The sequence below is a fragment of the Portunus trituberculatus genome, chromosome 22, assembly GCF_017591435.1.
Source record: "Portunus trituberculatus isolate SZX2019 chromosome 22, ASM1759143v1, whole genome shotgun sequence".
Taxonomy (NCBI): Eukaryota; Metazoa; Arthropoda; class Malacostraca; order Decapoda; family Portunidae; genus Portunus; species Portunus trituberculatus.
This window is the reverse complement of record NC_059276.1, coordinates 6,632,776-6,660,672: the sequence shown is the minus strand read 5'-3', so window position 1 is coordinate 6,660,672 and position 27,897 is coordinate 6,632,776. Positions and strand designations below refer to the sequence as shown.

General features: G+C 41.4%; 4 protein-coding genes across 4 annotated transcripts in view; 2 read left to right on the top strand and 2 right to left on the bottom strand.

Annotated features, from left to right (window-relative positions):
- Positions 1 to 6,243: 6,243 nt before the first annotated feature.
- On the top strand, positions 6,244 to 13,135 carry LOC123507394 (glutamate receptor ionotropic, kainate 5-like). Its single transcript, XM_045260204.1, is given in 12 exon segments — positions 6,244 to 6,254; positions 6,400 to 6,418; positions 6,514 to 6,669; positions 7,160 to 7,254; positions 7,355 to 7,365; positions 7,368 to 7,536; positions 7,740 to 7,966; positions 8,706 to 8,926; positions 9,877 to 10,003; positions 11,496 to 11,661; positions 12,356 to 12,542; positions 12,941 to 13,135. Coding segments are annotated over 12 exon segments (1,521 nt in total). The 3' UTR covers positions 13,073 to 13,135.
- Positions 13,136 to 17,255: 4,120 nt separating this feature from the next.
- Positions 17,256 to 27,897, top strand: part of LOC123507463 — a 109,273-nt gene continuing 98,631 nt past the window's right edge. The window contains exon 1 of the mRNA XM_045260355.1: positions 17,256 to 17,474. The gene's annotated coding sequence lies outside the window, so the exon portion shown is untranslated. The remainder of the gene's footprint in view (positions 17,475 to 27,897) is intronic.
- Positions 17,897 to 21,552, bottom strand: LOC123507465 (cuticle protein AMP4-like). The gene is made up of 3 exons (XM_045260364.1): positions 21,419 to 21,552; positions 19,443 to 19,654; positions 17,897 to 18,195 (listed from the first exon to the last, which is right to left on the bottom strand). Exons 1-3 carry the CDS (start codon positions 21,425 to 21,427, stop codon positions 17,991 to 17,993), a joined length of 426 nt encoding a protein of 141 aa, XP_045116299.1. The 5' UTR covers positions 21,428 to 21,552; the 3' UTR covers positions 17,897 to 17,990.
- Positions 24,802 to 27,897, bottom strand: part of LOC123507393 (titin-like) — a 10,368-nt gene continuing 7,272 nt past the window's right edge. Inside the window, 2 exon segments of the mRNA XM_045260203.1 lie at positions 24,802 to 27,540; positions 27,543 to 27,818. Coding sequence (XP_045116138.1) covers positions 24,997 to 27,540; positions 27,543 to 27,818 — 2,820 coding nt within the window. The 3' untranslated portion in view covers positions 24,802 to 24,996.

The following is a 27,897-nucleotide window of genomic DNA, read 5'->3' as shown; positions in this document are numbered from 1 at the left end:
AGTACGATAGTGTTATGTTCAGGTACGGTAACCTTTGTCTACGTGGTTTATCTAGCTTATCACATTCTTCGCTTGTTCTGGTATGATTATCTTGTGTGTGTCTGTAATTTGTGTTGCTTTAAATAACTAGTTTTTTTTCTTCATAAGTACAGCAATTTCTATTTATTTTCTTTTCGTTTCTTTCTCTCTCTATTCGTATTTGTTTAGATATATTAACATTTTAGTGATATGTAATTTTTTTATATGGTTTTGTAATGTAATCTCTCTCTCTCTCTCTCTCTCTCTCTCTCTCTCTCTCTCTCTGAATGCCATTGAAGTTAATTTATGAAGTAATAAATAAGAAAGCATAATCCTCTTTCATTACTATTACTATTATTATTATTATTATTATTATTATTATTATTATTATTATTATTATTATTATTATTATTATTATTATTATTATTATCATTATTATTATTATTATTATCATTATTATTGTCATTTGTCTCGTGTTTTTATTTTATTTTCAGCTTGTTAATATATTCCTCCTATTCTTTTTTATGAAGTACGATAGTCTTTTACTTGGGTACGATATTGTTGTTATTATTATTGTCATTATTACCATTATTATTACTACCATTACTATTGCTACTATTACGTGACGGAATTACACATCGGGAACTGCGAATTGAGTAACAGAATCTATTTAATTATTCAAAGTAAGAGTGTGGATCAATAATTTCCTGAAGCACTTAATGGAATTTGTCTCCTCATGGCAAGATTCTCACTGCCACGTAACAAAGAAAATAAAAGAGAAAAGAATCAGAATACCTTTTATTAGAATCGGAAACTCCTTTTATGGAATTGAATCATCTGTTTATTCTTTACTTGGTTTCTGTGAGGATAATGTAGTAGTAGTAGTAGTAGTAGTAGTAGTAGTAGTAGTAGTAGTAGAGTAGTGATAGTAGTAGTAGCAGTGGTATTTCTATTAGCATTAGTAGTATTAGTATTAGTATTAGTGCTAGTAGTATTAGTTTTTGTATTAGTAGTAGTAGAAGTAGTAGTAGTAGTAATTGTAGCAGTAGTAGTAATTATGGTAGTAGTAGTAGTAGTAGTAGTAGTAGTAGTAGTAATAGTTGTAGTAGCAGTAGTAGTAGTTATCATAGTAGTAGTAATAGTAGCAGTAGTAGCACAAAGTAATAGTAGTAGTAGTAGTAGTAGTAGTAGTAGTAGCAGTAGTGTACAGGGCATGCGCTAGCTATACTTGTGGTCTCTTATCGTTACATCTATACTTACCTAGACTTCCGCTCTCAGTCTGGATTCACACCTCGCCTCTGTCATACCTCACTGTTCATTCCTGTGTGTGTGTGTGTGTGTGTGTGTGTGTGTGTGTGTGTGTGTGTGTGTGTGTCATGTTTCCCATTTTTATCTAATAATCTCCGTTCATTTTTTTCTCTTTCGTTCAATCTCACCCACACGCACGCTCGCACACACACACACACACACACACACACACACACACACACACACACACACACTTCACCACCCCATTTACCTGACATTTATCACTTTTCTCTTCTTTTTCTTACTACTACTACTACTACTACTACTACTACTACTACTACTACTACTACTACTACTACTACTACTACCACTACTACTACTACTACTACTGTACTTGTTTGTTCTCTCTTGCTAAGGTTACAAGCCATATAAGACTTCACAAACGTAGCATTAGTACTAACAATACTCATGAAGAATAAATGAACAAATAGACAAATTAATAGATAAATGATGTTTTCGTTGACGTGAGTTATAAAGGAACCAATCGTAACTTTGCGAAATAAGTGAGAGAAAAGAATGAAAGTAACGAGATAAGAGAAGGAAAACCCGATTAGGAAAAGTGAAATGAGAAAAGAGAAGAAAAGAAAGTAAGAATGTAAAGATAAGTCGAAAATAAAAGAAAACAAGAAGAAAAGGAAACTAATGCTAAAAGTACGAAATAAGGAAAGAGAAAAATTAAGGAAAACTCGATCATGAAAAGTGAAATGAGAAAAAGAGAAGGAAAAGTTAGAATATAAAAAAAAGATTGAAAATAAGCGGAAAACAAGAAGAGAAGGAAACTAACCTTAAGAATACACTATCAAAAATAAGAAAACAAAACAAAATGGAAGAAAACAAGGTGAATGAAATAATTATACGTGTGTTTGTGTGGACATTATTAACCACCACCACCACCACCACCACCACCACCACCACCACCTGCTCCTGCGTGTCTCACCTGGTTTATGAGTTAATTACAAGCAACAATTGGTCACCTGTCACCTTTATATTTGATGAGAACAACGGTAAGATAGATAGATAGATAGATAGATAGATAGATAGATAGATAGATAGATACATACATAGATAGATAGATAGATAGATAGATAGACAGAGAGAGAGAGAGAGAGAGAGAGAGAGAGAGAGAGAGAGAGAGAGAGAGAGAGAGAGAGAGAGAGAGAGAGAGAGAGATTCTGTATATAAAAAATAAATCAACTCTTCCAGAATTTGGTAAGTGATACTGATACACACACACACACACACACACACACACACGCCCGATAGCTCAATGGTTAGAGCGCTGGCTTCACAAGCCAGAGGACCGGGGTTCGATTCCCCGGCCGGGTGGAGATATTTGGGTGTGTCTCCTTTCACGAGTAGCCCCTGTTCACCTAGCAGTGAGTAGGTACGGGATGTAAATCGAGGAGTTGTGACCTTGTTGTCCCGGTGTGTGGTGTGTGCCTGGTCTCAGGCCTATCCCAAGATCGGAAATAATGAGCTCTGAGCTCGTTCCGTAGGGTAACGTCTGGCTGTCTCGTCAGAGACTGCAGCAGATCAAACAGTGAAAACACACACACACACACACACACACACACACAGTCATGTATACTAAAACATTACCACGCTACATGTAAACGGAAGAGAGAGAGAGAGAGAGAGAGAGAGAGAGAGAGAGAGAAACATAAATACCAAATAAAGTACTCCATCATGATTTAATAAGTAATAATGATAACACACACACACACACACACCACGTAGAGTAGTGGTTAGCACGCTCGACTCACAATCGAGAGGGCCGGGTTCGAGTTCCGGTGCGGCGAGGCAAATGGGTAAGCCTCTTAATGTGTGGGGTGTGTTCACCTAGCAGTAAATAGGTACGGGATGTAACTCGAGGGGTTGTGGCCACGCTTTCCCGGTGTGTGGAGTGTGTTGTGGTCTCAGTCCTACCCGAAGATCGGTCTATGGGCTCTGAGCTCGCTCCGTAATGGGGAAGACTGGCTGGGTGACCAGCAGACGACCGAGGTGAATTACACACACACACACACACACACACACACACACACACGCACACACACATAGTCATGCATACAACATTATCACCACACTAAGTCATGTAAATGGAAGTAAACGGAATGCCTGTGATATAGTGATGGATATCCATTGGTGAGAGGTCCCGTGCATTACCTCTAGCATGTAAATTGATACTCGTGATGGCTTGAAGGGTGTCAGGCAGAGTGATTGCTACCTCTATCATATGAAGCAACTCTGCTCTATTTCTTCTCTTTGTCACCACTCTTCCCTTTTATTTCCATTTTTTTTTGTACTCTAAAGCTGTTTTACATTAGGGAATTTAATATGGCAGCAAATTTTTGAAGGGTGTGTGAGGATGAATGATTGCTACACCTCTATATATGATGCAGAAAATCCTCTCTGCTCTGTTTCTCCACTTAATCACCACTTTTTCTCTCTCATTTTGCATTTTTTGTACTCTAAAGCCCTTCTACATCAGGGAATATTGTATGGAAGCTAAATTTTCTTGCTTTCACTGTTTATCGAATGTTTACAAGCTGGTTATATATATTTTTTAGTGTGGATAAACTTTTAGCCACGATTAAACTTTTATATTCTACTCTCTCTCTCTCTCTCTCTCTCTGTAAACGTTTTTTTTCTATGCATATCATCTTTTTTTATATTCTGTAACCATTTTCTTTCTGCACCGTTGTAAAAATGTACCATACTTGTCTGTTATAACGTATTCTTTTATGTTTTCCAAGTCATAACAGCGTCCATTTGAGTAAACACTTCTCTTCATCAAGTTTCCTTAGACATTTCAGCAATCTCGTAAAGAAAATCGAGAATAACAAACAGATTAACTCCTTTAGTACTGGAACGCATTTTTTACCTTGAGTTTTAGAGTGTGATTAGACGATTTTATTTACATTTAACAGCGTCCATCTGAGCAATCACTTCTCTTCATCAAGTTTCTTTAGACATTTCAGCAATCTCGTAAAGAAAATCGAGAATAACAAAGAGATTAACTCCTTCAGTACTGGAACGCATTTTTTACCTTGAGTTTTTGGGGTGTGATTAGACGATTTTATATACATTTAACAGCGTCCATCTGAGCAATCACTTCTCTTCATCAAGTTTCCTTAGACATTTCAGCAATCTGGTAAAGAAAATCGAGAATAACAAACAGATTAACTCCTTTAGTACTGGAACGCATTTTTTACCTTGAGTTTTAGAGTGTGATTTGACGATTTTATTTACATTAGGAAGGGTCTATGGATGTCAGAAGATCAATGGCCAGAATCTTCACTATTTTTATACCCACGTAAGTTTCTGAAGCTGTATAAAATCACCAAATAGTAAACGCAATGAATATGAGAACGCGTCCTATTACTGAAGGGCTTAAAGGGAACAGGAGGAAGATAAGTTGGGGAAATGCTGGGTGACTGTAGTGAAGCGTGGTAGAGTGCCAGTAATAACCTAGGATGAAGAAATAGCGTGACATACGAGGTGTCTTCCGCCCTAAAGAAGGTAGATGGTGGCCGAGGGAGGGTGTGGGAGGGTGAGTCTGACCTGAGTGTTATGTATGGATAGAAAATGAGGATATATGGGTGAGGGAAAGTATACTATAAGAGGAGAGAGAGAGAGAGAGAGAGAGAGAGAGAGAGAGAGAGAGAGAACTAAACAAATGACGCACACCACCACCACCAACACTACTGCCATAACTACAACAACAACAACAACAACAACAACAACAACAACAACAACAACAACAACAACAATAATAATAACATCTTTTACTACTACTACTGCTACAACCATCCCTACTACTACAACTATCACAACTACTACAAATATCATTACTACTACAACTACTACTACTACTACAACTACTACTACTACTACTACCACTGCAGATGAGTTTACCCCGGCGTGTGCTGTAGCCTCAGGTCTGTACTCAAAGCTGTGGACGGCCGGGAGAGCAACCAACACACACACGCACTCACACTCACCTCCCTCAGATGAACCCAAGGCATCCACTTATTCCCACGCCTTCGTCCTCGCCTACAGCAATGCCACGCGTGTCTGGCTGGATGAGGTGAGGAAACAAACTGCTATCCTTGTATTTGTTTAGCTTAGAATTGTGTAATATGTGTGTGTGTGTGTGTGTGTGTGTGTGTGTGTGTGTGTGTGTGTGTGTGTGGAAGGAAAGTGTCTTGTTTCTCTTACTACTACTGTTACTACTACTACTACTACTACTACTACTACTACTACTACTACTACTACTACTACTACTACTACTACTACTACTACTACTACTATGGTTGCCGTTGTTATTATTGCTGTTATTTTTGTAGTAGTAGTAGTATTAGTAAAAGTAGTAGTAGTAGTAAGAGTAATAGTAGTAGCTGTAGTAGTAGTAGTAGTAGTAGTAGTAGTAGTAGTAGTAGTAGAATTATTATTGCCATTATTATTATTAGTTGTTTTATTGTTCATGTGATAAATCTCTCTCTCTCTCTCTCTCTCTCTCTCTCTCTGCACAGGCCAGCAGGAAAGAGTTGCTTGATGACACTCACTGGTTCATTCTCACCAAGCCGTCAGACACGCCCACGCTGGTGGCTCACGCTCTTACCCTCAACATTTACATCAACTCTGACTTCCTGTACGCCTCTCACGACACCTGCCCGGGACTCATTAAGGTGACGCCACAAATGCACGGAACTTTCCTCCCGTGCTCTCCTATCTGTCTTCAGTGTAGAATGTGTAGATAGATAGATAGATAGATAGATAGATAGATAGTTTATTGACCACAGTTTTCGTACAGAATCAAGCAATATATAAACAACTCAACACACACACACACACACACACACACACACACACACACACACACACACACAACACAAAAATAGATAAATAAATGCCAAAATGAAGACAAAGTTAGTTAGAAGCAGTTTCCAAGCAGCGACTTTGTATTCCTTTGTATTCCTTTGTGAACACGAGTGCAGTGATTCGGGCTTCGAACTCTCACTAGTGGTTTCAATTGCTTGTTATTCTATAGTTGAATATTGTGGCTGGTTTCAGATCTACTCTCGTGACTACAGTGATAGTTTTTGTAGTCCCTTTAACTTTTCATTAGCTAATTTTTGTGTACTGAAAGGGTAAAATACTTGATCTTCCTTTGTGTTCCTTCTGCAGGTGATGGCGGCGTACAGGGTAGGGCCGAGGGGCGGGGTGTTGGTGGAGGCTGCAGGGGAGTGGTCGCCGCAGGGAGGGTACACACCTATCACCATTAGTAAGCTTGAGAGGCGCGCTGACTTCCACGGCTATCCACTGAGAGGTGTCGGTGTGAAGGTAAGGAAAGAGAGAGAGAGAGAGAGAGAGAGAGAGAGAGCACGTGCAGCTTTCATTAATTTTATTACCCTCAAAATTTTACCATCATCTTTTCTTTTCGTATTCAATCTTCAACTTTTTACCAGTCTTGTTAATCTCATAATCTCATCTTTCTGACGTAACTTACTAAGAATATTGAAACTACAACACTCTCGGTACAAGATTCCATCACCACAACGCTCTTCACAGATTAAAAGTGAAGTAGAAAAGCTTCCCCTTAAAAGAAAAAAAGTAATCCATTTTCTATTACACGAAGTAGATAGAATTCCATCCCTCGGGCGATCACACTGTACAAGATTCCACTATTACAACACACTACATAGGTAAAAGTAAAGTATTAAAGCTTCCCTTAAAAGATAAAAAGTCATCCATTTTCTATGACAGGAGGTAAACACGAACCTTCCTTATAGCGACTCCACAGCAGTACTTCAATTTCCTGCCACTCCTTCAGGTGTTTGAGTTCATGACGACATACATTAGCGAGGACAGCATCACAGGCTTCGCGGGGGACACCATCACTGCTCTTAAGGAACACCATAATTTCACGTAAGTTTGCATGACACGACGAAAACCAGTTATGATTTTTGATAGACTATGAACACGATTATAATGTGTGTGTGTGTGTGTATGTGTGTGTCCCTGGCAGGCTGAGTTACAAGTGCTAAAGGGTTACGCCTACGGGAAGCTCAAGGAAGGTTCTACTAACGAGTGGACGGGGATGGTTGGCGCCCTGCAGACCAGAGAGGCGGACCTGACTATATCCCTGTTGTCTCTCACGAAGGAGCGACAGGAAGTGGTCACCTACACACAGCCCATCAATGTGCTAAGGTGAGTGTGCAGTGTTCTTAGAGGGGGATTAAAGTGCGATGAGGAAAGTACACTGGGTTTACTTGGATTTAAAAAAGGGCTTCTGAATACAGGAGTTATATAGTCACACACACACACACACTAATACTTCAAACCTGGGCCATGTACAGTACACCAAACATTTTAACCCTTACACACATACACACTAACGCACTTCCTCACAGCCGCAAGCTCTTCGTCTCCAAACAAGAGGACTTCACCAAGAAACTACTGGCTTATACCACTCCCATGGAAACACGCATGTACTGGTGCATTGCCGCTAATATGGTGCTCCTGGCGGCCGCGCTCTTCTTCATCGAGAGGCTTCAGCAGAGTTACGTCCCCACGCAGGAAGAGCCAGTCACTATGGGCGTTGCTTCCTGGTATATGCTCTCAGCTCTTCTGCAGCAGGGTAAGGCTGTGGCTAAAGGAGTGGATGAGTGTTGAGTGGCTTGGTGACTGACTGAGTGACTTTTTTGGTGACTGGTTGAAAGAATGCTTGAGTAAATGATAGTGTGACTGACTGTTTGGGTGAGTAACTGGTTGGGTGACTGTATGGTTGACTGGCTGATCTTTTTGGGTAACTGGTTGAAACGGTACTTGAGTGAATGATTGTGACTGAGTGTTTGGGTGACTGACTGACTAAGTGACCGACTGACTGTGTGACTGAGTGGTTGAGTGGTTGGGTGACTGACTGGCTGGTTGATGTCTCAGTCTTTAAGTTTAGTTTCTGATTAAAGATTGATTTTAAGTTCATTCTTCCTCTATTTATCTATTTCGTATCTATCTTTCCGTGTATCTATTTATTAGTCTATCTATCTATCTTTCCTTTTGTTTTCGTCCTTATTCTTCTTGTTCATATTCCTTCTCCTCTTCTTCTACCTTTCCTCCTCCTTCTTCTTCTTCAAGTGTTGAGGAGTCTTCAAAACTGTCAACATTATACAAGTTTTTTGAGAAATATTTAATGTACTCACCTCCTCCTCCTCCTCCTCCTCCTCCTCCTCCTCCTCCTCCTCCTCCTCCTGCTTTGCTGTCCTGTCTCTCACACTGTGTAGTTAGTATAGAATAGTTAACCAAGCAGCCTAGTAAGGACCCCAGGATCTGTTGTTGCTTGGTCTTTCCTTTGTATTCCCTTTGTATTCCTTCTGCAGGCTCCAGCACGTGTCCAATTGGCGTGGCGGCGAGGGCGATTCACTGGCTTGGGTACGGCGTGTCTGTCATTGTGTACACATCTTACTCTGCTACCCTGGTCTCGCATCTGGCGGTGGAGCAGCCGGCGCCCCTCCCCTTCACTGACCTGCGGGGGTTGGCCAGGCAGTCAGGATGGGACGCGGGATGCAACAGGAACGATCTCTTTCAAGTGATAGCCTCGGTTAGTGAATGCCAAACAAACACATACATATTTCCATTCACTTGTATTCCACTTTTTTAATTTATTTGTCGTTTTACACATCCATGATTATTCTATTTACTTTTATTTCATTTATTTCTTGTGTTCTTTTAGTTTATTCTTAAGATTGCACGTAGTTATTCCATTCATTTTGCTTTCTACTGTTGTTTTTGTTTTATTAGTTCTTGTATTTGTTTTCTTTTTAGTTTATTCTTAAGATTGTTCTCTTTTCTTCCTGTTTCCCTTTCCTTTTCAACTTTTTCCATTTTTTTTCTTCTCTTTCTTTATTTTAGTCTCGTATGTCTTGTGAGGTTATCCTTATTTTTTTGTTTTCTTTAGTTTATTCTTAAGATTCTTCTCTTTCCTTCCTATTTTCATTTCCTCTTCAAATTTTTTCCATTTTTCTTCTCTTTTTTCATTCATTTAAGTCTCGTAGATTTAGTGAGGTTATAAAATAAACCTTCTATTGAAATACCATTATTACCCCATTTGTCTTGACTATAAACTTGCATAAATTGAACCTACTCTTAAATTCCACATGTATAACTTGAATTCCAATTGTTTACATGTAGATCCTCTCATGTGTGTAGTTAGATGAAGGATTTGAAACATTTTGAGATATTTGTTTATAGGTATACATTTTTTCTTGATAGGTCTCACGTTCCTACCTTTTAACGCCTTCAGTACTGGGACGCATTCTTACCATGAGTTTTGGATGTGATTAGACGATTTTATTGACATTAGGAAGAGTCTATGGAGGCCGGAAGATAAATGGCCAGAGTCTTCACTATTTCAATCCCAACATAAGTTTTGAAGCTATACAAAATCACCAAATAGTAAGGAAAGTGAATAAGAAAACGTGTCATGGTACTGAAGGAGGCGAATCAGAAGTTTTTATAAGCAAACTCCTTTCTTTCTTTGGGCGGGAGCAGCAAACATGTGTGGGCTCCCAGAATGAAGCGTGTCAAGTCCTGCTGAGGGCGTGGCAGAAGGTGGTGCTTCGGTCCCCAGATAACCTTGTGAGCTCCTACAATGAGGGACTGCAGAAGGTCTTAAATGGTGCGTGTCTCCTTCATTTCTGGTGGTGGTGGTGGTGGTGGTGGTATAGTCTGTCTACTCTAACGTGGCTTCTGTGTCTCAGTCTGAATAGTGTCCCAGGGAATGCGTGGTTGTCAGATCTTGAGGAAAACCGTAGTCTGTCCTCGTGATCAGAGAGTGGGTCAACAATAAACAAGAATTATTCACCTCAAATCTATTATATCATCAATAACCTACACTGTTTTGAATCCAGGAGACATTTTAGTGTGTATGTGTATGTGTGTGTGTGTTGGGGGGAATGATTTAAGTTGTATTCATTATTTTCTATTTAAGTCTGCATTTTGGTGGTGAGTAACATTTGGTTTAGTCTAATCGTGTGTGTGTGTGTGTGTGTGTGTGTGTGTGTGTGTGTGTGTGTGTGTGTGTGTGTGTGTGTGTGTGTTTACGAAAGCCCTTTTAAAAGTAATCCAAGCTCTTTAAACCAGCTCTTTGGTAAACACACACATTTGAGTCCCTCTTTGATCTGAATATGTAGAGGCATATCAACATTTCATCTTTAGGTAAACAAAATCATTTACGGCTTCTCGATCAGGTGAGTCCGTTAATCGACCGTTCATCAGGTAAACAACAATTTGGACCATTCCTCAGGTAAATTCAGTGAGCCTTTTTATTTTCCATTTTTTGTTGCCCTTGGTCAGCTTCCCCTCTTCCATATATATAAAAAAATCTCGTGTTAGGTCTTCTTTATCTCTTCTTCCTGAGCTAAACATTAACAATTTTCAAGCATCCCTTAGTTAGAGGCCGCCGTGGTACAGTGAAACCATGCGTACTTTGGGGTCCGAGGGGTCTCCAAGCGCACGGGTTCGAATCCTGTCCACGGTCCGAGTGTAGGTTGGGCTTCCTCACTCAGAGCAACGGTTTCCTAGCAGGTGGGCTTTGAGATAGAAGGTACCCCCAAGAAAGTACCCTCTTTAGCTCTTGAATTCCCGTGAAAGGCCCATATGGTGTGAAAAAAAGAAAGAAAAAAAAAAACAATTAAATTCACATCCATTCAGGTAAACCGTGATTTGGTTTCCCAGATATTGTCTACAAATTCAGATTCTTCACGTGACCTTGGCTTATCTTCGCTAGTGTACCAGCTTAACAAGGACCACCATGTCTTTCTTCTTCAACTCATAAACCTTCACTAACTTTCACTACACCTAACCACACAGCTAGTGCCACACCATAACACAAACATTTTTCTTTCTTTTTCCTTTTCTTTCTTTCCTTTCTTTTTTCCTTTTTCCCTTCCTTTCTTTCTTTTTTCTCTTTTTTTCTTTTTCTTTCCTTCTTCTTTCCTTCGTTTCTTCCTTTTTCCTTTCTTTCTTCCTTCTTTTCCTTTCTTTCTTACTTTTTTTCCTTTCTTCCTTTCTTTCTTTCTTTTTCTTTCTTCTTTTCTTCAATTTCAAGTCTCATACCCTCGCCAACCTTCTCAAGACCAGTGCTACCAACCCTTCCTCTCCTTCTGCAGGTAAATACGTGTTTATCGGGGTGGACATCTACACTAACTACTATATAAGGAACCTTCCACCTGGGGACTCGTGTAAGATCAAGGTGCTGCCCCGGCTGTACATCACGGGGGGCAGTGGTATTGGTCTGCAGAAACACTCCCCCTTCAGGAGAATCTTTGACCACAGGTGTGTATATGAGGTGGAGGGTGCTTAGAACTACAAAAACAGCAAGAAATATAAAAAAAAAGTCATTTCCTGAACAGCAAATTCTTCCTTTCTTTCTTTCCTTTTTTTTTTCTTTCTTTCTTTCTTTATTTGTTTATTTATCTATTTCTTCTTTCCTCTCTTTCTTTCTTTCCTTTTCTTTATTTTTCTTCATTTTCAAGTCTCATACCTTCGCTAACTTTCTCAAGACCAGTGCCTCCAATCCTCCCTCTCCTTCTGCAGGTAAATACGTGTTTTTTTTTTCTTTTAATATTCTGTTGCTCTTGGCTGGTTTCTCTCCTGCATAAAAAAAGTATCCAGTCTAAAGTGTCTTAAAACCTCCCTTTTGAAACTACTATATCGAGAGGAAATACAGACGCAATATGTGTGTGTATATGTGCGTGTGTGCTCTCTGTTACCATCATCCTTGATTGATTGATTGATACATTTATTGTTGACTTAATAAATTAATACAAAGACTTAAGGTTAAAGTATCAAAAATATATAAATAGACAGTATACACAACAAGAATACAAATACTTCAATAAATAAATACAGATATTGCACAGCTTTTTGCCTCAACATCCTACAGTCTGGGAGCAAACTGAGGATATTCCCTGAGTATATCCCTATCACCTTTCCTGCATGCCCTCGCCCTCCACTTCCTTCTCTTTAGCCTACAGAAGATGCGTGAGTCAGGACTGATAGAGAAACTGAGGAACAAGTGGCAGCTCACAGCGGGACCCAATACATGCGACACTAGAGCTGTCATCAACGCAGGGTTCTCTGACGTGGCTGCTATCTTCATCCTCCTCGGGGCCGGCGCGACACTCAGTTGTCTCCTGCTGGTGCTGGAGTGCGTGGTGAGTGAGTTACCTGTAGGAGAGGGAGGGTTGGTAATACTGGTCTAAGGTTAGGGAAGGTATGAGAGAGAGAGAGAGAGAGAGAGAGAGAGAGAGAGAGAGAGAGAGAGAGAGAGAGAGAGAGAGAGAGAGAGAGAGAGAGAGAGAGAGAGAGAGAGAGAGAGAGAGAGAGAGAGAGAGAGAGAGAGAGAGAGAGAGAGAGAGAGAGAGAGAGAGGGGGGGGGCAGGTGATAACCCTCAATATATGTGTTTCAATTTTCGATAATAAGCACAAAGTTAATTGGCCTTTGAATACGTACAATGACAGTAGCAATAGCCGTGCACATCACCATAACACAAACAACGCACAATTGGCTACAGCTTTATTGCTTTACTTTATTTGTCTTTATTTTTCACAGGTGGCGGTGTACACTGGTGGCCACACATTCTACACCTCGCAGAAGCCACACACGGAACACTCTGAGGCTGACGTAGATAAGAAGAGCACTGATGATACTAACAGTTGTGCATTAACATATCAATCACTATGAAATGCAAGTAGATAAACACGAAAACACACTAATTTCACGCCAGGGTATGTGTTTTTCCAGTATTACGCCTCACACTCATTGTTTTACGTTATTCCCGCAAGTTTTGTGCACTAGTAGTCTTAAATTAACATATCAATCACTATGAAATACAAGCAGTTGTAAGATAAACACGAAAACACACTAAAATCATGTCAGGGTATCTTTTTCCAGTACTACACCTTACTCTCATTGTTTTACGTTATTCCCTCAAGTTTTTCGTACTCTTAGTCGTTAATTAAGATACCTATCGCTATGAGATGCAAACGATTGTAATATAAACACAAAAACACACTAATATCACGCCAGAGTATGTGTTTTTCCAGTACTACGCCTCACACTGGTGCAACACCCTACTCGTATTCCTGACCGTCTTGGAGACACGCCCAACATTCTTGATCTCTTCCTCACCTCTAACCCTTCTGCTTATGCTGTCACCCTTTCATCTCCATTGGGCTCCTCCGATCACAATCTCATTTCTGTATCTTGTCCTATTTTTCCAATCCCTCCGCAGGATCCCCCAAAGCGAAGGTGCCTCTGGCGTTTTGCCTCTGCCAGTTGGGGGGACCTGAGGAGGTATTATGCTGATTTTCCCTGGAATGATTATTGCTTCCGTGTCAGAGACCCATCTCTTTGTGCTGAACGCATAACAGAGGTGTTAGTATCTGGCATGGAGGCGTACATTCCTCATTCTTTTCTCAACCTAAACCTTCTAAACCTTGGTTTAACTCAGCCTGTTCTCGTGCTATACATGATAGAGAGGTTGCCCACAAAAGGTACTTGAGCCTTCCATCTCCTGAATCTCATGCACTTTATATCTCTGCCCGGAATCATGCCAAGTCTGTTCTTCAACTTGCCAAACACTCTTTCATAAATAGGAAATGTCAAAATCTTTCAAACTCAAACTCTCCTCGTGACTTCTGGCATCTAGCCAAAAACATCTCAAATAACTTCACTTCTTCATCTTTCCTCCTTTATTTCATCCTGATGGCACCACTGCCATCTCTTCTGTCTCTAAAGCTGAACTCTTTTCTCAAACCTTTGCTCACAACTCCACCTTGGACGATTCTGGGCTTGTCCTCCTCTCCTCCTCCCTCTGACTATTTCATGTCTACAATCAAAATTCTTCGTAATGATGTTTTCCATGCCCTTGCTGGCCTAAACCCTCGGAAGGCTTATGGACCTGATGGGGTCCCTCCTATTGTTCTCAAAAACTGTGCTTCTGTGCTTGCACCTTGCCTGGCCAAACTCTTCCAACTTTGTCTATCGACTTCTACCTTTCCTTCCTGCTGGAAGTTCGCCTACATTCAGCCTGTTCCTAAAAAGGGTGACCGTTCTAACCCCTCAAACTACCGTCCTATAGCTTTAATCTCTTGCTTGTCTAAAGTTTTTGAATCTATCCTGAATAGGAAGATTCTCAAACATCTGTCACTTCACAATCTTCTGTCTGATCGCCAGTATGGCTTCCGTCAAGGTCGCTCTACTGGTGATCTTCTGGCTTTCCTTACTGAGTCTTGGTCATCCTCTTTTAGAGATTTCGGTGAAACTTTTGCTGTTGCGTTAGACATATCAAAAGCTTTTGATAGAGTCTGGCATAAAGCTTTGATTTCAAAACTGCCCTCTTACGGCTTCTATCCTTCTCTCTGCAACTTTATCTCAAGTTTCCTTTCCGACCGCTCTATTGCTGCTGTGGTAGACGGCTACTGTTCTTCTCCTAAACCTATTAATAGTGGTGTTCCTCAGGGTTCTGTCCTGTCACCCACTCTCTTTCTATTATTCATTAATGACCTTCTTAACCAAACTTCTTGCCCTATCCACTCCTACGCTGATGATACCACCCTACATCTTTCCACGTTCTTTCAGAGACGTCCAACCCTTCAGGAAATTAACAGATCACGCGGGACGCCACGGAACGCCTGACTTCCGATCTTTCTAAGATTTCCGATTGGGGCAGAGAAAATCTAGTAGTTTTCAATGCCTCAAAACTCAATTCCTCCATCTATCAACTCGACACAACCTTCCAGACAACTATCCCTCTTCTTCAATGACACTCAACTGTCTCCTCTTCCACAATGAATATCCTCGGTCTGTCCTTTGCTCATAATCTTAACTGGAAACTTCACATCTCATCTCTTGCTAAAACAGCTTCTATGAAATTAGGTGTTCTGAGGCGTCTCCGCCAGTTTTTCTCGCCCCTCCAACTGCTTACTCTGTATAAGGGCCTTATCCGTCCCTGTATGGAGTACTCTTCGCATGTTTGGGGGTTCCAGTCACACAGCTTTGCTTGATAGGGTGGAATCGAAAGCTCTTCGTCTCATCAACTCCCTCCTCTGACTAACTGTCTTCAGTCTCTTTCTCACCGCCGAAATGTTGCATCCCTTTCTATATTTTATCGCTATTTTCATGGTAACTGTTCTACTGATCTTGCTAACTGCATGCCTCCCTCCTCCTGCGGCCACGCTGCACAAGGCTTTCTTCTTCCTCTCATCCCTATTCTGTCCAACTCTCTAATGCAAGAGTTAACCAGTACGCTCAATCATTCATCCCTTTCACTGGTAAACTCTGGAACTCCCTCCCTGCATCTGTATTTCCGAATTCCTACAACTTGTCTTCTTTTAAGAGGGAGGTATCGAGGCATTTGCTCCCCTAATTCTGGCTGACGGTTTTGGCACTTTTTGAACTCTTTGGAGAGCCAGCGCTCAAGTGGGCTTTTTTCTAACTTTCTTTTTTTTGCCCTTGGCTGGCCCTCTTCCCTACGTAAAAAAAAAAAAAAAAAAAAACCACTCATTGTTTTTCGTTTATATCGTCAAGTTTCGCATGGTAATAGTCGTACAGTAACATATCAACCACTATGAGATGCAAACACTTGTAAGAAAAACAGGAAAACGCAGTAATGTCACGCCAGAGTATGTGTTTTCCCAGTACCAGACCTCATACACATTGTTTTCCGTTTATTCCCTCATGTTTTGATACTAGCAGTCTTGCATTAACACGTCAACCACTATGAGAAACAATTCTAAGATAAACACGAAAACACACTAATGTCAAGCCAGAGTATGTATTTTCCAGTATTACGGCTTACACACGTTGTTTTTCCGTTTATTCCCTCAGTTTCGCTTACTGACAGTCATTCCTTAGCATATTAATCACTGAGATGCAAACAGTTGGAAGATAAACATGAAAACACTGATGCCACGCCAGAGTATGTGTTTACCCATTACCATGTCTCACATATTGTTTTCCGTTTATATCCTCAAGTTTTGCATACTAATAGTCGTTCATTGACATATCGACCACTATGAGAGGCAAATAACTGTAAAATAAACATGAAAACACACGAATGCCACGATAAAGGATGTTTTTCCCAATTACGCTTCACACACCTCCTTTGTTTTTCCTCCCTCAAGTCTTCGCTACGCTTTACTGACAGTCTTCTAAAACCTGACAACGGAAAGATTATTGATACATTTTAGGACTTCTGGTAAGGGAGACACTACATTGGAAATAAGACCATTATTTCCAGGCTCCAGTGCACAACGATACAGAGATTTTCAAGACTTTTCACATTTCCATCGCTAGTTCGATATCTACTTTGCATTACTGATAGAAAAATCGTCCACAAGTACAGGACTAGATGCCGCAATGGCCTGTGTCAATAGTCCTGCTGAGAGAAGAAAGCCTTTGAGAATGTGGACATATGAAAGTGATGTAGGTTTTGATACACACGAGGCAAACCTTTAAGCTTTTCGTTACTGGAGTTGTCACGCTTCTCACAACTGTTACTTTCACTCCACCACTGTCGTTCATTTGTCATGGGTAGTTTGTGAGGTCTGCAGGCGCGAATGTATCTATGTTTACCTTTAGCTCTAATACATAAGCTCATTCCTTTCCATCTTATAGTATGTAAAGTGTGGTATTTTCGTACGCCCGCCAGTGAGGTATTGCAGTCATTGAGAAACTATATCACACATTCATAAAAATTACATCAATAAAATTCTCCATCAAGTAAAGGTGAAAATATACATAAATACTCGAAATTTAACCTGTAAATTAAAAAATATTACACGGTTAATAAAATAAGAAGCCTGGAAGTAAATATTGAACCTTGGTTTGAATTACCGCTCAATGTTTACATCAAAGAGTCTGTGGTGAGATGTACTGTTGAGTTTCCTCGTGTTGCGTGACTAATACAAATACCAGAAGAGTGTCAGGGGGATGCCAGATGCGTGTCAGTGTTGCGGGAGTGTTTCTGGTGTTGAGTGATGTGAGTGAAGTAGGGCAGTAAAGCGGCGTGAGCTGTGCTGTGTTGCGTTGAGGGAGATGGAGGAGCAGAATGAAGTTTCGAACACCATAACTCAAGATTCTTGTAAGTATCCAATGTGTGCGTGTGTATGTGTGTGTGTTCTTTTTCAGTATGATTATTTAATGAAGTTCGTAGTGCCCTTCGTGTGTGTGTGTGTGTGTGTGTGTGTGTGTGTGTGTGTGTTCTTTTGTAGTACGATTATTTAATGAAGTTGTGTGTGTGTGTGTGTGTGTGCGCGTATATATAGTACGTGACTAAATCAAGAAAGGAATGACTTCAAGGCTGCGACATATATCACTTATTTTTGGCGAACTCTCTCGGACCTGCAAGGGGACTGGCAAGTATTGGGCCTTTTTTTTTTCTTCTTATGTTGCCTTTGTCAAGTTTTCCCCTCTAACATAAAAAAAAAAAAAAAAAAATCACTGCCAGAACACATTGTAAGCATTCCCCACACTCCACCAGCAGGGAGTGACGTAAACAAGACATTACATTGCGGAGACTTTATTTGAATACATTAATAAATACCGGGAAAGACTCGTGTGAAATAAATTAAAGTCGAAACTGGTGATGCGGGGCTGCCTACTTTCTGGCGGCGGCGGGGGCAGCGGCTTCCTCACGTGCCTTAGCCTCATCTTCAAGTCGTGCCTTCTCGATCTGGTCAATGGCGTGCTGGGGCATTGGGTGGAGGGGCTGGGGAGCGACGGGCAGGAGGACTGAGTCGGGCCTGAAGCCACCCTCGTCAGCCACGTAGGTCACTGTCACGATCTCTCCGTTGATGGGGAAGCTGGAACGAGACAGTTAGGTAGTGTGAGTGGATTGTTAGGTGAGTGACTGTCAGGGAAAGGTTTGTTGGTTCAAGTTTTAGTGTTTATGAATTTGTGTTATTTGTTATATGAGTGTTCTATTGTTTTGTGTTAATCTCTCTCTCTCTCTCTCTCTCTTATCTTAATTAAGGTGCCATCAAGCTACAATGATCTTTCCTGTTGTTTCTGCGTAATTAAGATGCCTTCACACTATTGCAGATTGACTTTACTCTCTGAAAATTGAGTGTATATAGTTATTTAAGTCACAAGAACATAGACAGTTGTACTATTTATTATGTTCAGTGAATTGATATTATTATTATTATTATTATTATTATTATTATTATTATTATTATTATTATTATTATTATTATCATTATTGTTTTGATCAAGCTCCTCATTACTGCAAGTCAGAGTTAGGGAGAGGCTCAGGTATCGGAAAGCAATACGGCGCGGCTGCTTCAATGGACACCACTCTGGCAGGCAGTTGTGGCGGGCCCAGTGCCGTACGACGCACGCTAGATTGAAAAACTTTGCACCAGACTTCCCTCGCTAGGTTATCGCAGCAAGCTTGGCCAGTTTTCGTGATTTTGAAATTATTCACTTTAACACTCTGAAGTAGCTTGTGGGCTGGTGCTGCCGTGAGAGGTGGCAGAAATGTGGTGAGTGGTGTGTGGGCAGGGTTGGCTAAGCGGCATGCCAGAGGGCCATCACTCACCACTCATCACACACCACCTCCTCCTACAGTCACTCAACACCATTACTGTGTAGCTATTCATTAAAGGTTTGAAAGCTGAGATGGTGTGCACGGTTGCTTGGTGACGATGCAGGTGTTCCGTCTCGCATTGGTTTGCGTTTGTTGCAAGTGCCAGAAGGTGTTGCTGTTTGCTCTAGTGTTAATACATTCTTGGTGATATGACTTGCTGCGGCGCCATAACTGGGTCAACAATTCTTACATTAACCTATTCAGTACTGGAACACATTTTTACCTTGAAATTTGGGTGTGATTAGACGGTTTTATTTACATTCGGAAGGGTTTGTGGAGGTGAGATGATTAAATTGCCAGAGTATTCACTATTTCAATCCCCTATTCAAGTTTCTGACGCTGTATAAAACCGCCAAATGACCAGAATGAATATGAAAACGTGTCCTGATATTGAAGGGGTTAATACTCACGCACTCAAGCGGCACTGTGACAACCAAACACGGAGCCACTCAAGAGCCTCACCTGAAGGAACCGGCGATGTTGGAACCACCAGTCAGACTCTCACTGCCGGACTGGGAGACTGAGATACCATCCTCTGACTCGAAGTTAGAGCTGTGGGCACCCAAGGCATCGGGGTTAACCTGGCTCTGGAGAAGGATAGCTACTGGGGGAGGAGGGCTGGCTGCTGGGAGCTTCTCGGCGGCGACCAGGGCGGCGAGGCAGAGGACAATGGCCTGAGGAGGAGGGGAGGGAGTCGAGTAAATGGAAGAGTGAATAGTGAGGTAAATGTAGAAATGAGGGAAGATGGACGGTGACTGAGAGGAGTGCGTGAGGGAAGGAAATGAGGGAAATGTAGGAATGAGTAGAGGAAGGATGATAACTTGTGAGAGGAGTGAGGGAGGGAAAAAAGTGAGAGAAGTATAGGAATGAAGGAAAACAAGATTGAGAGGAAACAATGAGGGGTGGAAAACAAGATTGAAAGAAAGAGGAAGTGAAGGAATGAAGGAAAGCACCAAGGAAAAAAAATGAGAGACGGGAAACAGTAAGGAAAACAAGATTGAGAGGAAACAGTGAAGGAAGGAAAACAAGATTGAAAGGAAACACTGAACGAAGTGAAGAAATGAAAAGTGAATAAAAAAAAAGATTGAAAGGAAAAAAAAATGAGAGAGGGAAAACAGTAAGGAAAAACAAGATTGAGAGGAAACAGTGAGGAGAATAATTAGAGTGGTGATCGAGCATGGAGAAAAAAAAAAAAAACAAGGGAGCGAAGAAAACACACATTGACTTTTTCTCATATTTTGATTATTTCTATCGTTTTCTACCGAGAATGTATAAAAAATAGTGGATAATGAATAGTGAAGAAAACGGGTGTCGATATAGTAACAGAAGAAGAGTTACTGCCATCACTAATGAATGATAAAGAAAAAATGGGAGATAATAATGTAGGGGATTAGCAGACTGGAACAAATATATGGAAGAAAACGTAGAGGGCTTTGCAATTTAATGGACAACTGTGATAGATTGTGTGGTCCATCTAGCGAGTGTATAGATAATTAAAGATGAATATAGGAAGCTACTGTATGCTCTATTAAGGAGGAATATCTTGCACTAACGAAGCTACAGATGAAATAAGGTTAACAAAGGAGGGGTTTAGATAAAATGACTCATCTATACAAGTTAATAGTGATAATTAGTGATAGAATTATGAACTTGAATCACCGAAGGACATGAGGAAATAAAAGGACTATGTTTAAATGTATAGGATGAAGGAAGCTATGTGAGTGAAGACAGAGAACATAGGATGAACTTGAGTAATGAACACAGGAGGAATAAAGGCAAATGAAACTGTTTAAACGAAGAACAAACTTAGAGATGAAGAATTAATTACCAAACAAAACTTAAACCATATAACACAGGATGAACAAGAACTAGGTCCAGAAAAATCAAACAATATATAACCAAAATAGACAAATTATTAAACCCAGGATGAAGGAGAAATTACTAAGGGGACAAAATGAAGAACTAATTAAAACAACAGGATGAACAAGAACTAATGGAACAGAAAATGAAACAATATATATGAACAGGACCAAAGTAGACAAATTATTAAACCAAGGATGAAGGAAAAGTTACGAAGGGGACAAAATTGAACAAGAGCAAAATTGACAAATGAAGAATGAAGGAAAAATTACAAAGGGGGATAGGCTAAACAAGAACCAATGAAAACAACAACAAGATAGACAACAACTAATATAAACAGGACCAACCAAGATAAGCACCAAATGAGACAAAATAAATAAAAACTACAAAATAACAACAACTTTAATGAGGCAGAAGAAGAAGTAATAGAAGAAAAGAATGAAAAGGAGCTAAAGGATCATAATAAACAAGAACTACAAAACAGTACGATGAAGAGGAACTAACAGAACACGATGAACAGGAACAAAAATAACACCAGGATGAACAAGAGCAAACTGGATAGGATGAACTAAACTTACGATCTTCATGGTGACTGGTGACTGGTAGCTGGTGGTGCTGGTGGTGACTGTGGTTGTCTGGTTGTGAGTGAAGTTCCTCGGCCTTTCCTTCCCTATATACCCCAGCTGGCAAGGTTACTGCTGAAGGAGGGAGAGAAAAAGAGAGGGAGAGAGGGAGAGAGGGAATCCTGCGTGTGTGTGTGTGTGTGTGTGTGTGTGTGTAGGGAGTGTGGGGTCCTAGGGGGGGTTGTCATTGGGTCAGAGGGTACCAGGGAGAGCCATGGTGATAGTGTGGTGACCTTCAATAGACAGGGATTGGTTGTCAGTTGTTGTGGTGACTCGTGGTGACTCGTGGTGACCTGTGGAGTGCTGTGGTGAAATAGTGATGGTGATGATAAGTGGTGGTGCGTTGGTCATGGTTGGAATTCGCATCTTTTTGGGGGTTTTTGATATGAAGGGAAGGAAAGATCTTGTTTGATGTTTTGTAGTGGTGGTGGTGGTGGTGGTGGTGGTGGTGGTGGTGGTGGGTATTATTATGGTTATTTCATTTGCTTCTGTTTCTTTTTTCTCGTAGTAGTAGTAGTAGTAGTAGTAGTAGTAGTAGTAGTAGTAGTAGTAGTAGTAGTAGTAGTAGTAGTAGTAGTAGTAGTAGTTGAGTTAGTAGTAGTTTCTGCTTTCACCACCACCACCACCACCACTACTACTACTACTACTACTACTACTACTACTACTACTACTACTACTACTACCACCACCACCACCACCACCACCACCACCACCACCACCACCACCACCACCACGACCACCACCACCACTATTTAGAAAGTAGGAGAAAGGAACATAAAATACAACACAAAGAAAAATGAAACCTACATTAACAGCAAATAAAAAAGAAATAAGAAAGAAGCAGAAATATTGTACGAAATTACGAAGCCATTTTAACATAGCAATAATAATAATAATAATAATAATAATAATAATAATAATAATAATAATAATGATAATAATAATAATGTTTACTCTGATGGAAAAAAACAAGGATGTGATTGAAATTAGCATAGTGTGTGTGTGTGTGTGTGTGTGTGTGTGTGTGTGTGTTTGGCAGCAATATTGATAATACTGACTACTTAAAATCGTTGTTAATTTTTTTGTGAAGATTATTATGGTCATATGATGGAGGAGGAGGAGGAGGAGGAGGAGGAGGAGGAGGAGGAGGAGGAGGAGGGGAGAGGGGGAGGGAGAGAAGGAGGATAATCTCTTCCTCTCTTTTTTAATTATTGGAGAAAAATGTGCAATGTTAATCTCCCCTCTCTCTCTCTCTCTCTCTCTCTCTCTCTCTCTCTCTCTCTCTCTCTCTCTCTCTCTGGTTAACGTTCGCTCATCCTTTCTATCATTCTTTACCTTCTTCTCCTTCTTCTTCTTCTTCTTCTTCTTCTTCTTCTTCTTCTTCTTCTTCTTCTTCTTCTTCATTTATTATTATTATTATTATTATTATTATTATTATTATTATTATTATTATTATTATTATTATTATTATTTTACCGTCATTTTCTTTCTTTTATGTTCTTTTTTATGTTTTGAATTATGTGACAGACCAGAGAGAGAGAGAGAGAGAGAGAGAGAGAGAGAGAGAGAGTCATCGTTTGTCAAGAAAAGAGAGAAAAGATTAAAAGAAAAACAGAGAGAGAGAGATAAGAAGCAAAAAAAAGCAAATATCAAGTAAATATCAAGAGAGAGAGAGAGAGAGAGAGAGAGAGAGAGAGAGAGAGAGAGAAGGGAGAAGGGAGAAAAGGGAGATTAGTGGCCTTCAGAAGGATAGCTAACTGAACTTTCCCATACTCTGTCGCTGAAAAGGTCACCTCCTCCTCCTCCTCCTCCTCCTCCTCCTCCTCCTCCTCCTCCTCCTCCTCCTCCTCCAAGGGGATAGAAAGGAGAGCAAAAAATCGACCGTCCTTCCTTTCATTAATTGGGATAAAAAAAGACAGGTTAGGACAGCCTTGGCAGATGTGGTGGTGGTGGTGGTGGTGGTGGTGGTGGTGGTGGTGGTGGTGGTGGTGGTGGGGTGGAGGTGTAATATCAATAGTAGCAGTAGTGGTAGTAGTGGTCGTGGTGGTGGTAGTAGTAGTAGTTGTAGAGTAGTGATGGTGGTAATAGTAGTAGTAGTAGTAGTAGTAGTAGTAAAAGTAGAAGTAGTAGAAGAAAAATCATGGTTACTACTACTACTACTACTACTACTACTACTACTACTACTACTACTACTACTACTACTACTACTACTACTACTACTACTATTGCTACTACTACTACTACTACTACACACACTCTCTCTCTCTCTCTCTCTCTCCACCCACTTACACACAGGTGACCAGCGCGGCAGTGGGGAGTGGGGCGGGGCTGGGGGACTGGTTAGGGCGTGGCTGGGCAGGGGAGGGAGGGGGACAGGTAAGACAGGTGAGTGAGACAGGTGGGGTCCTCTAGGGTGTTACCTGTGGCCCGCTGACTTTTGGGCCGAGGTCAGGTAAAGGAAAGGTTACCTGGGGAAGAAAGGAAGGTGAGAAAGACACACCGCCGTGACCCCGAAGACCCTCACCTGAGGTCACCACGCACGCACGCACTCACACACACACACACACACACACACACACACACACACACACACACACACACACACACACACACACACACACACACACACACACACACACACAGTTTATATTTTTGCATAAGTGTTTCCATATCGACAGAGAGAGAGAGAGAGAGAGAGAGAGAGAGAGAGAGAGAGAGAGAAGGACAAGGACAAGGTTGTTAAGGAAATGTCCTTTTTATGTTTCCATTCCATCTCTCTCTCTCTCTCTCTCTCTCTCTCTCTCTCTCTCTCTCTCTCTCTCTCTCTCTCTCCAATATCAATAAATCACAAAGAATATTTCAGCACCTGCTTTTATTTTTTTATTCAAATATTTACATACAAAACATTAACAATTAATCAACAACAGAGAGAGAGAGAGAGAGAGAGAGAGAGAGAGAGAGAGAGAGAGAGAGAGAGAGAGAGCTTTCTATATTTACGAGGAATCACAGTTTTTTTTTTATTAGAAGTACATAGAGATCATTTTAGTATCTACACTAATATATTTAGAACCATGTGTAACAGAAAGTGTATTATTATTATTATTATTATTATTATTATTATTATTTTCTATATTATGATTGCTATTATTATTGTTTTTTTCATTTTTTCTTCTTTTCTTTTGTTCTTGTTCTTCCTCTTCCTGTTCTTATGGTTTTTTCGTCTTCTTATTCTTCCTCTTCCTGTTCTTCTTCTTATTGTTCGTCTTCTTCGTGTTCATCTTCTTCTTCTCCATCTACGTATTTTTATTATTAGTTTCTTCTCATCATCGTCATCATCAATATTATAATAAGTGAAGGAAAGAGAAAGAAAATGGAGAGAGTTTTGGAGGAAGCACTTATCTATCTCCTCCTCCTCCTCCTCCTCCTCCTCCTACTCCTCCTCCTCTTCCTCCTCCACAAGTTAACAGCACAGTTTAAAAAGCCCAAATGAATAAGTTTAAAGTCCATTATCTCTTACTCTCCCACTTTCAACCTCACTCTAACTTCTTTTTAGACTCTTTCTGTCCTTCACCTACACCTTCTTCTTCCCCTTCAGTATTCCTCCCTTCCTTGTGTCCCTGAGGCTTCCCTAACGTGCCCTTAGTCTCAGTAGAAGCCGTATTAGTTCCTCCTAAATGGTGATCTTGTTCCTGGTCTGTTTTACCTTTCATTGGACTGTCTATCTCGACTTGTTTGAGGTTTGCTTCACTTTCAGACACCTTGACCTGTTCTGCACCGGTTTGGGTTGTTGTAGTCTCAGAAACCTGGCTAGAATTAACTGGTGAAGTGTCTGAGTACTGGGTTTCATGCGCTGGTGTTTCATTAGTGTGTGAAGTACTGGGGGTAGATTTCTGTTCTGGTTTACTGGTATGTGTAAGCTGTTCCCTTTCTTCGTCTGTGTATATTTGCTCTGTTGTTGATTCAGTACCGGGAGCTGGCTTTTCCTCTCCCAGTTCCCCGGTATATATTTCTTCTGATGTACTGGTGTAAGTGGATGCTTCCCTTCCTTCACTAGTATATATCTCCTCCTCCGTGAATGGCAGTGAGAAAGACGTACCGGTAAATGACTCTCTTTCCTCACCGGTATAGAATTCCTCTGAGTTTCCCACATGGCTATCTTCTTCCTCCTCTTTCTCATCTTTACTCACAAAACTATTGACTTTCCCTGCCTCGCCAAATGACTCCCTTGAATGGCTTAGTTCCTCACTCCTACCCTCCGTCAGCGCCTCCTGCGGGTGTGTGTCATTCGTGGAGGACGTGGAGGAGAAGTGGGAGCGCAGATCGACTGGTATATACACAGGAATGTCCCTAAATCTCGCTGGTTTGAGAGTCACAGGAGGCTCTGGAAATCTGAAAGTCGAAAGATCAGGAGGCTGGAAATCTCTCGCCACTACTGGGTAAAACAGTGTTGCCTCTTGCTGTAGCTCGAACTGAGGCTCATACTGGTCGTCATACTGGTCGTCATACTGGTCGTCATACTGGTTAATGAATAATGAAGGGTACTGGTCCTCCTCTTCCTCTTCTGACTTGGCTACTCTCATTTTCTCTCCATATTTAGGCTCCTCGCTCCCCTCTGACGTAAACTGGGGTTCCGTGTACTGGGGGACGGATGAAGTGTACTGGGATGGGCTTACCTCGTGGTCTTGCCGTTGGTCGTACTGGTGGAGGTCTTCATACTGGGGTAGGTCTGTCTTATACTGGGGTTCCTGCTGATACTGGGACTGGCCTTCGTTATACTGGGAGTCCGGTTCCTCATACTGGGAGGGGTCTGTGTACTGGGTGTCTTCCTTATACTGGGACTGGGACTCAGGATACTGGGGGAAATCCTCTTTGTACTGGGGATCTTTCTTTTCATACTGGGACTCAGAATACTGGGAGAAGTCGTCTTTGTACTGGGAGTCTTTCTTTTCAAACTGGGACTGTTCTTTATACTGGGACTCTGAATACTGGGAGAAATCCTCTTTATACTGGGGGTCTTTCTTTTCATACTGGGAGTCTTCTTTAAACTGGGAGTCTTCATTTTCATACTGGGAGGGGTCTTTCTGGTACTGGTGGTGGTCTTCCGTTGGGTCAGTGTCTGGTTTTTCATACTGGGGGAGATCAATGTTAAACTGGGAGTCTCTCTTAAACTGGGGGAGGTCCTTGTACTGGGAATCTGTGTTTTCTTGCTGTAAGTTTGATTGGTCGTACTGGGAGGGGTCTATTTCATACTGGGAGTCCTCGTTATACTGGGAGGGGTCTTCTGTGTACTGGGAGAGACCTTCTTTAAACTGGGGGTCATCCTTTTCATACTGGGAGAGGTCTAGTTGAAGGTGGGAGTCTTCTTTATACTGGGGGAGGTCTTCATTGTACTGGGAGTCCTGTTGGTCATACTGGGAGAGGTTTTCCGTGTACTGGGGATCTTTTTCATACTGGGTTATGTTTTCTTCTGCCTTATCTTCTTTCTTATCATCTACTGGCATAGTCTCCGCTTTATACTGGGGTCCCGGTACGTACTGGGGCTCCTCCTGATACTGGGATGAAGCTTCCTTATACTGGGGTAGCTTCTCATCCTTATATTCAGGTTCTTGAACTGGGAATGAATACGTAGCAATCTCTTTATACTGGGAACCCGGTATGGTGTACTGGGAGTCTTCATTAGGCTCATCTTTCTCCTCTTTAAACTGGGATGTCTTTTCCTCGTGTTCGAGTCCCGGTATGGCTTCCTGGATCACTTTTTCCTTAAACTGGGGAGCTGGTTTTGCATACTGGGGTACCGGGGGAGTGTACTGGGGCTTTATTTCTTTATCTTCCACCTTTGAGACGTCTTTAGCGTACTGGGGAACCGATGTTTTAACCTGGTACTGGGAAACTGGTCTGGAATACTGGGCACTTCTTGTAAACTGGTGATTTTCTGCATCTTCCTCATACTGGGGCTCTTCATCCTTGTACTGGGGAACTGGGGGAGTGTGCTGAAATGCCTCCTTCAACTGGGGTTTCTCGTACTTGGGGAGTGAAGGTGTATACTGGGGTAAATCCTCCTGGTATTGAGGAACTAGGGGACTGTACTGGGGTGGCTCCTTGTACTGGGGAGCTGGTGGATTAAACTGGAAGCTCTGGGAAACGTAGGGTGCTGGAGTGGGTGGGGAGGCGAACCGGGAAACTGGGGGAGTGTACCGGTTGGCCTGAGGAGTGAACTGGGTAGGTGGTGGTGGTGGTGGTGGTGGTGGTGGGTGACGGGCTGCAGGGTGGTACTGGGGGCGTGGTGGGTCGTACTGGGTGGGCTGGACTGGTGTTCGTCGTACCGGGAGTGTGGGAATGGGAGTACTGGGTTGACCTAAATGAAAGAGGGGGAAATATATTAGGATTTATATTTTGTCTCTCTCTCCTCCTCCTCCTCCTCCTCCTCCTCCTCC

What these genes read in the sequence shown, in the direction of transcription:
- LOC123507465 (XM_045260364.1), bottom strand. An exon ending in AACATCGCCGGTTCCTTCAG is followed by an intron (nt 18,196 to 19,442) that starts GTGAGGCTCTTG and finishes GTCTCGTTCCAG; the next exon opens with CTTCCCCATCAACGGAGAGA.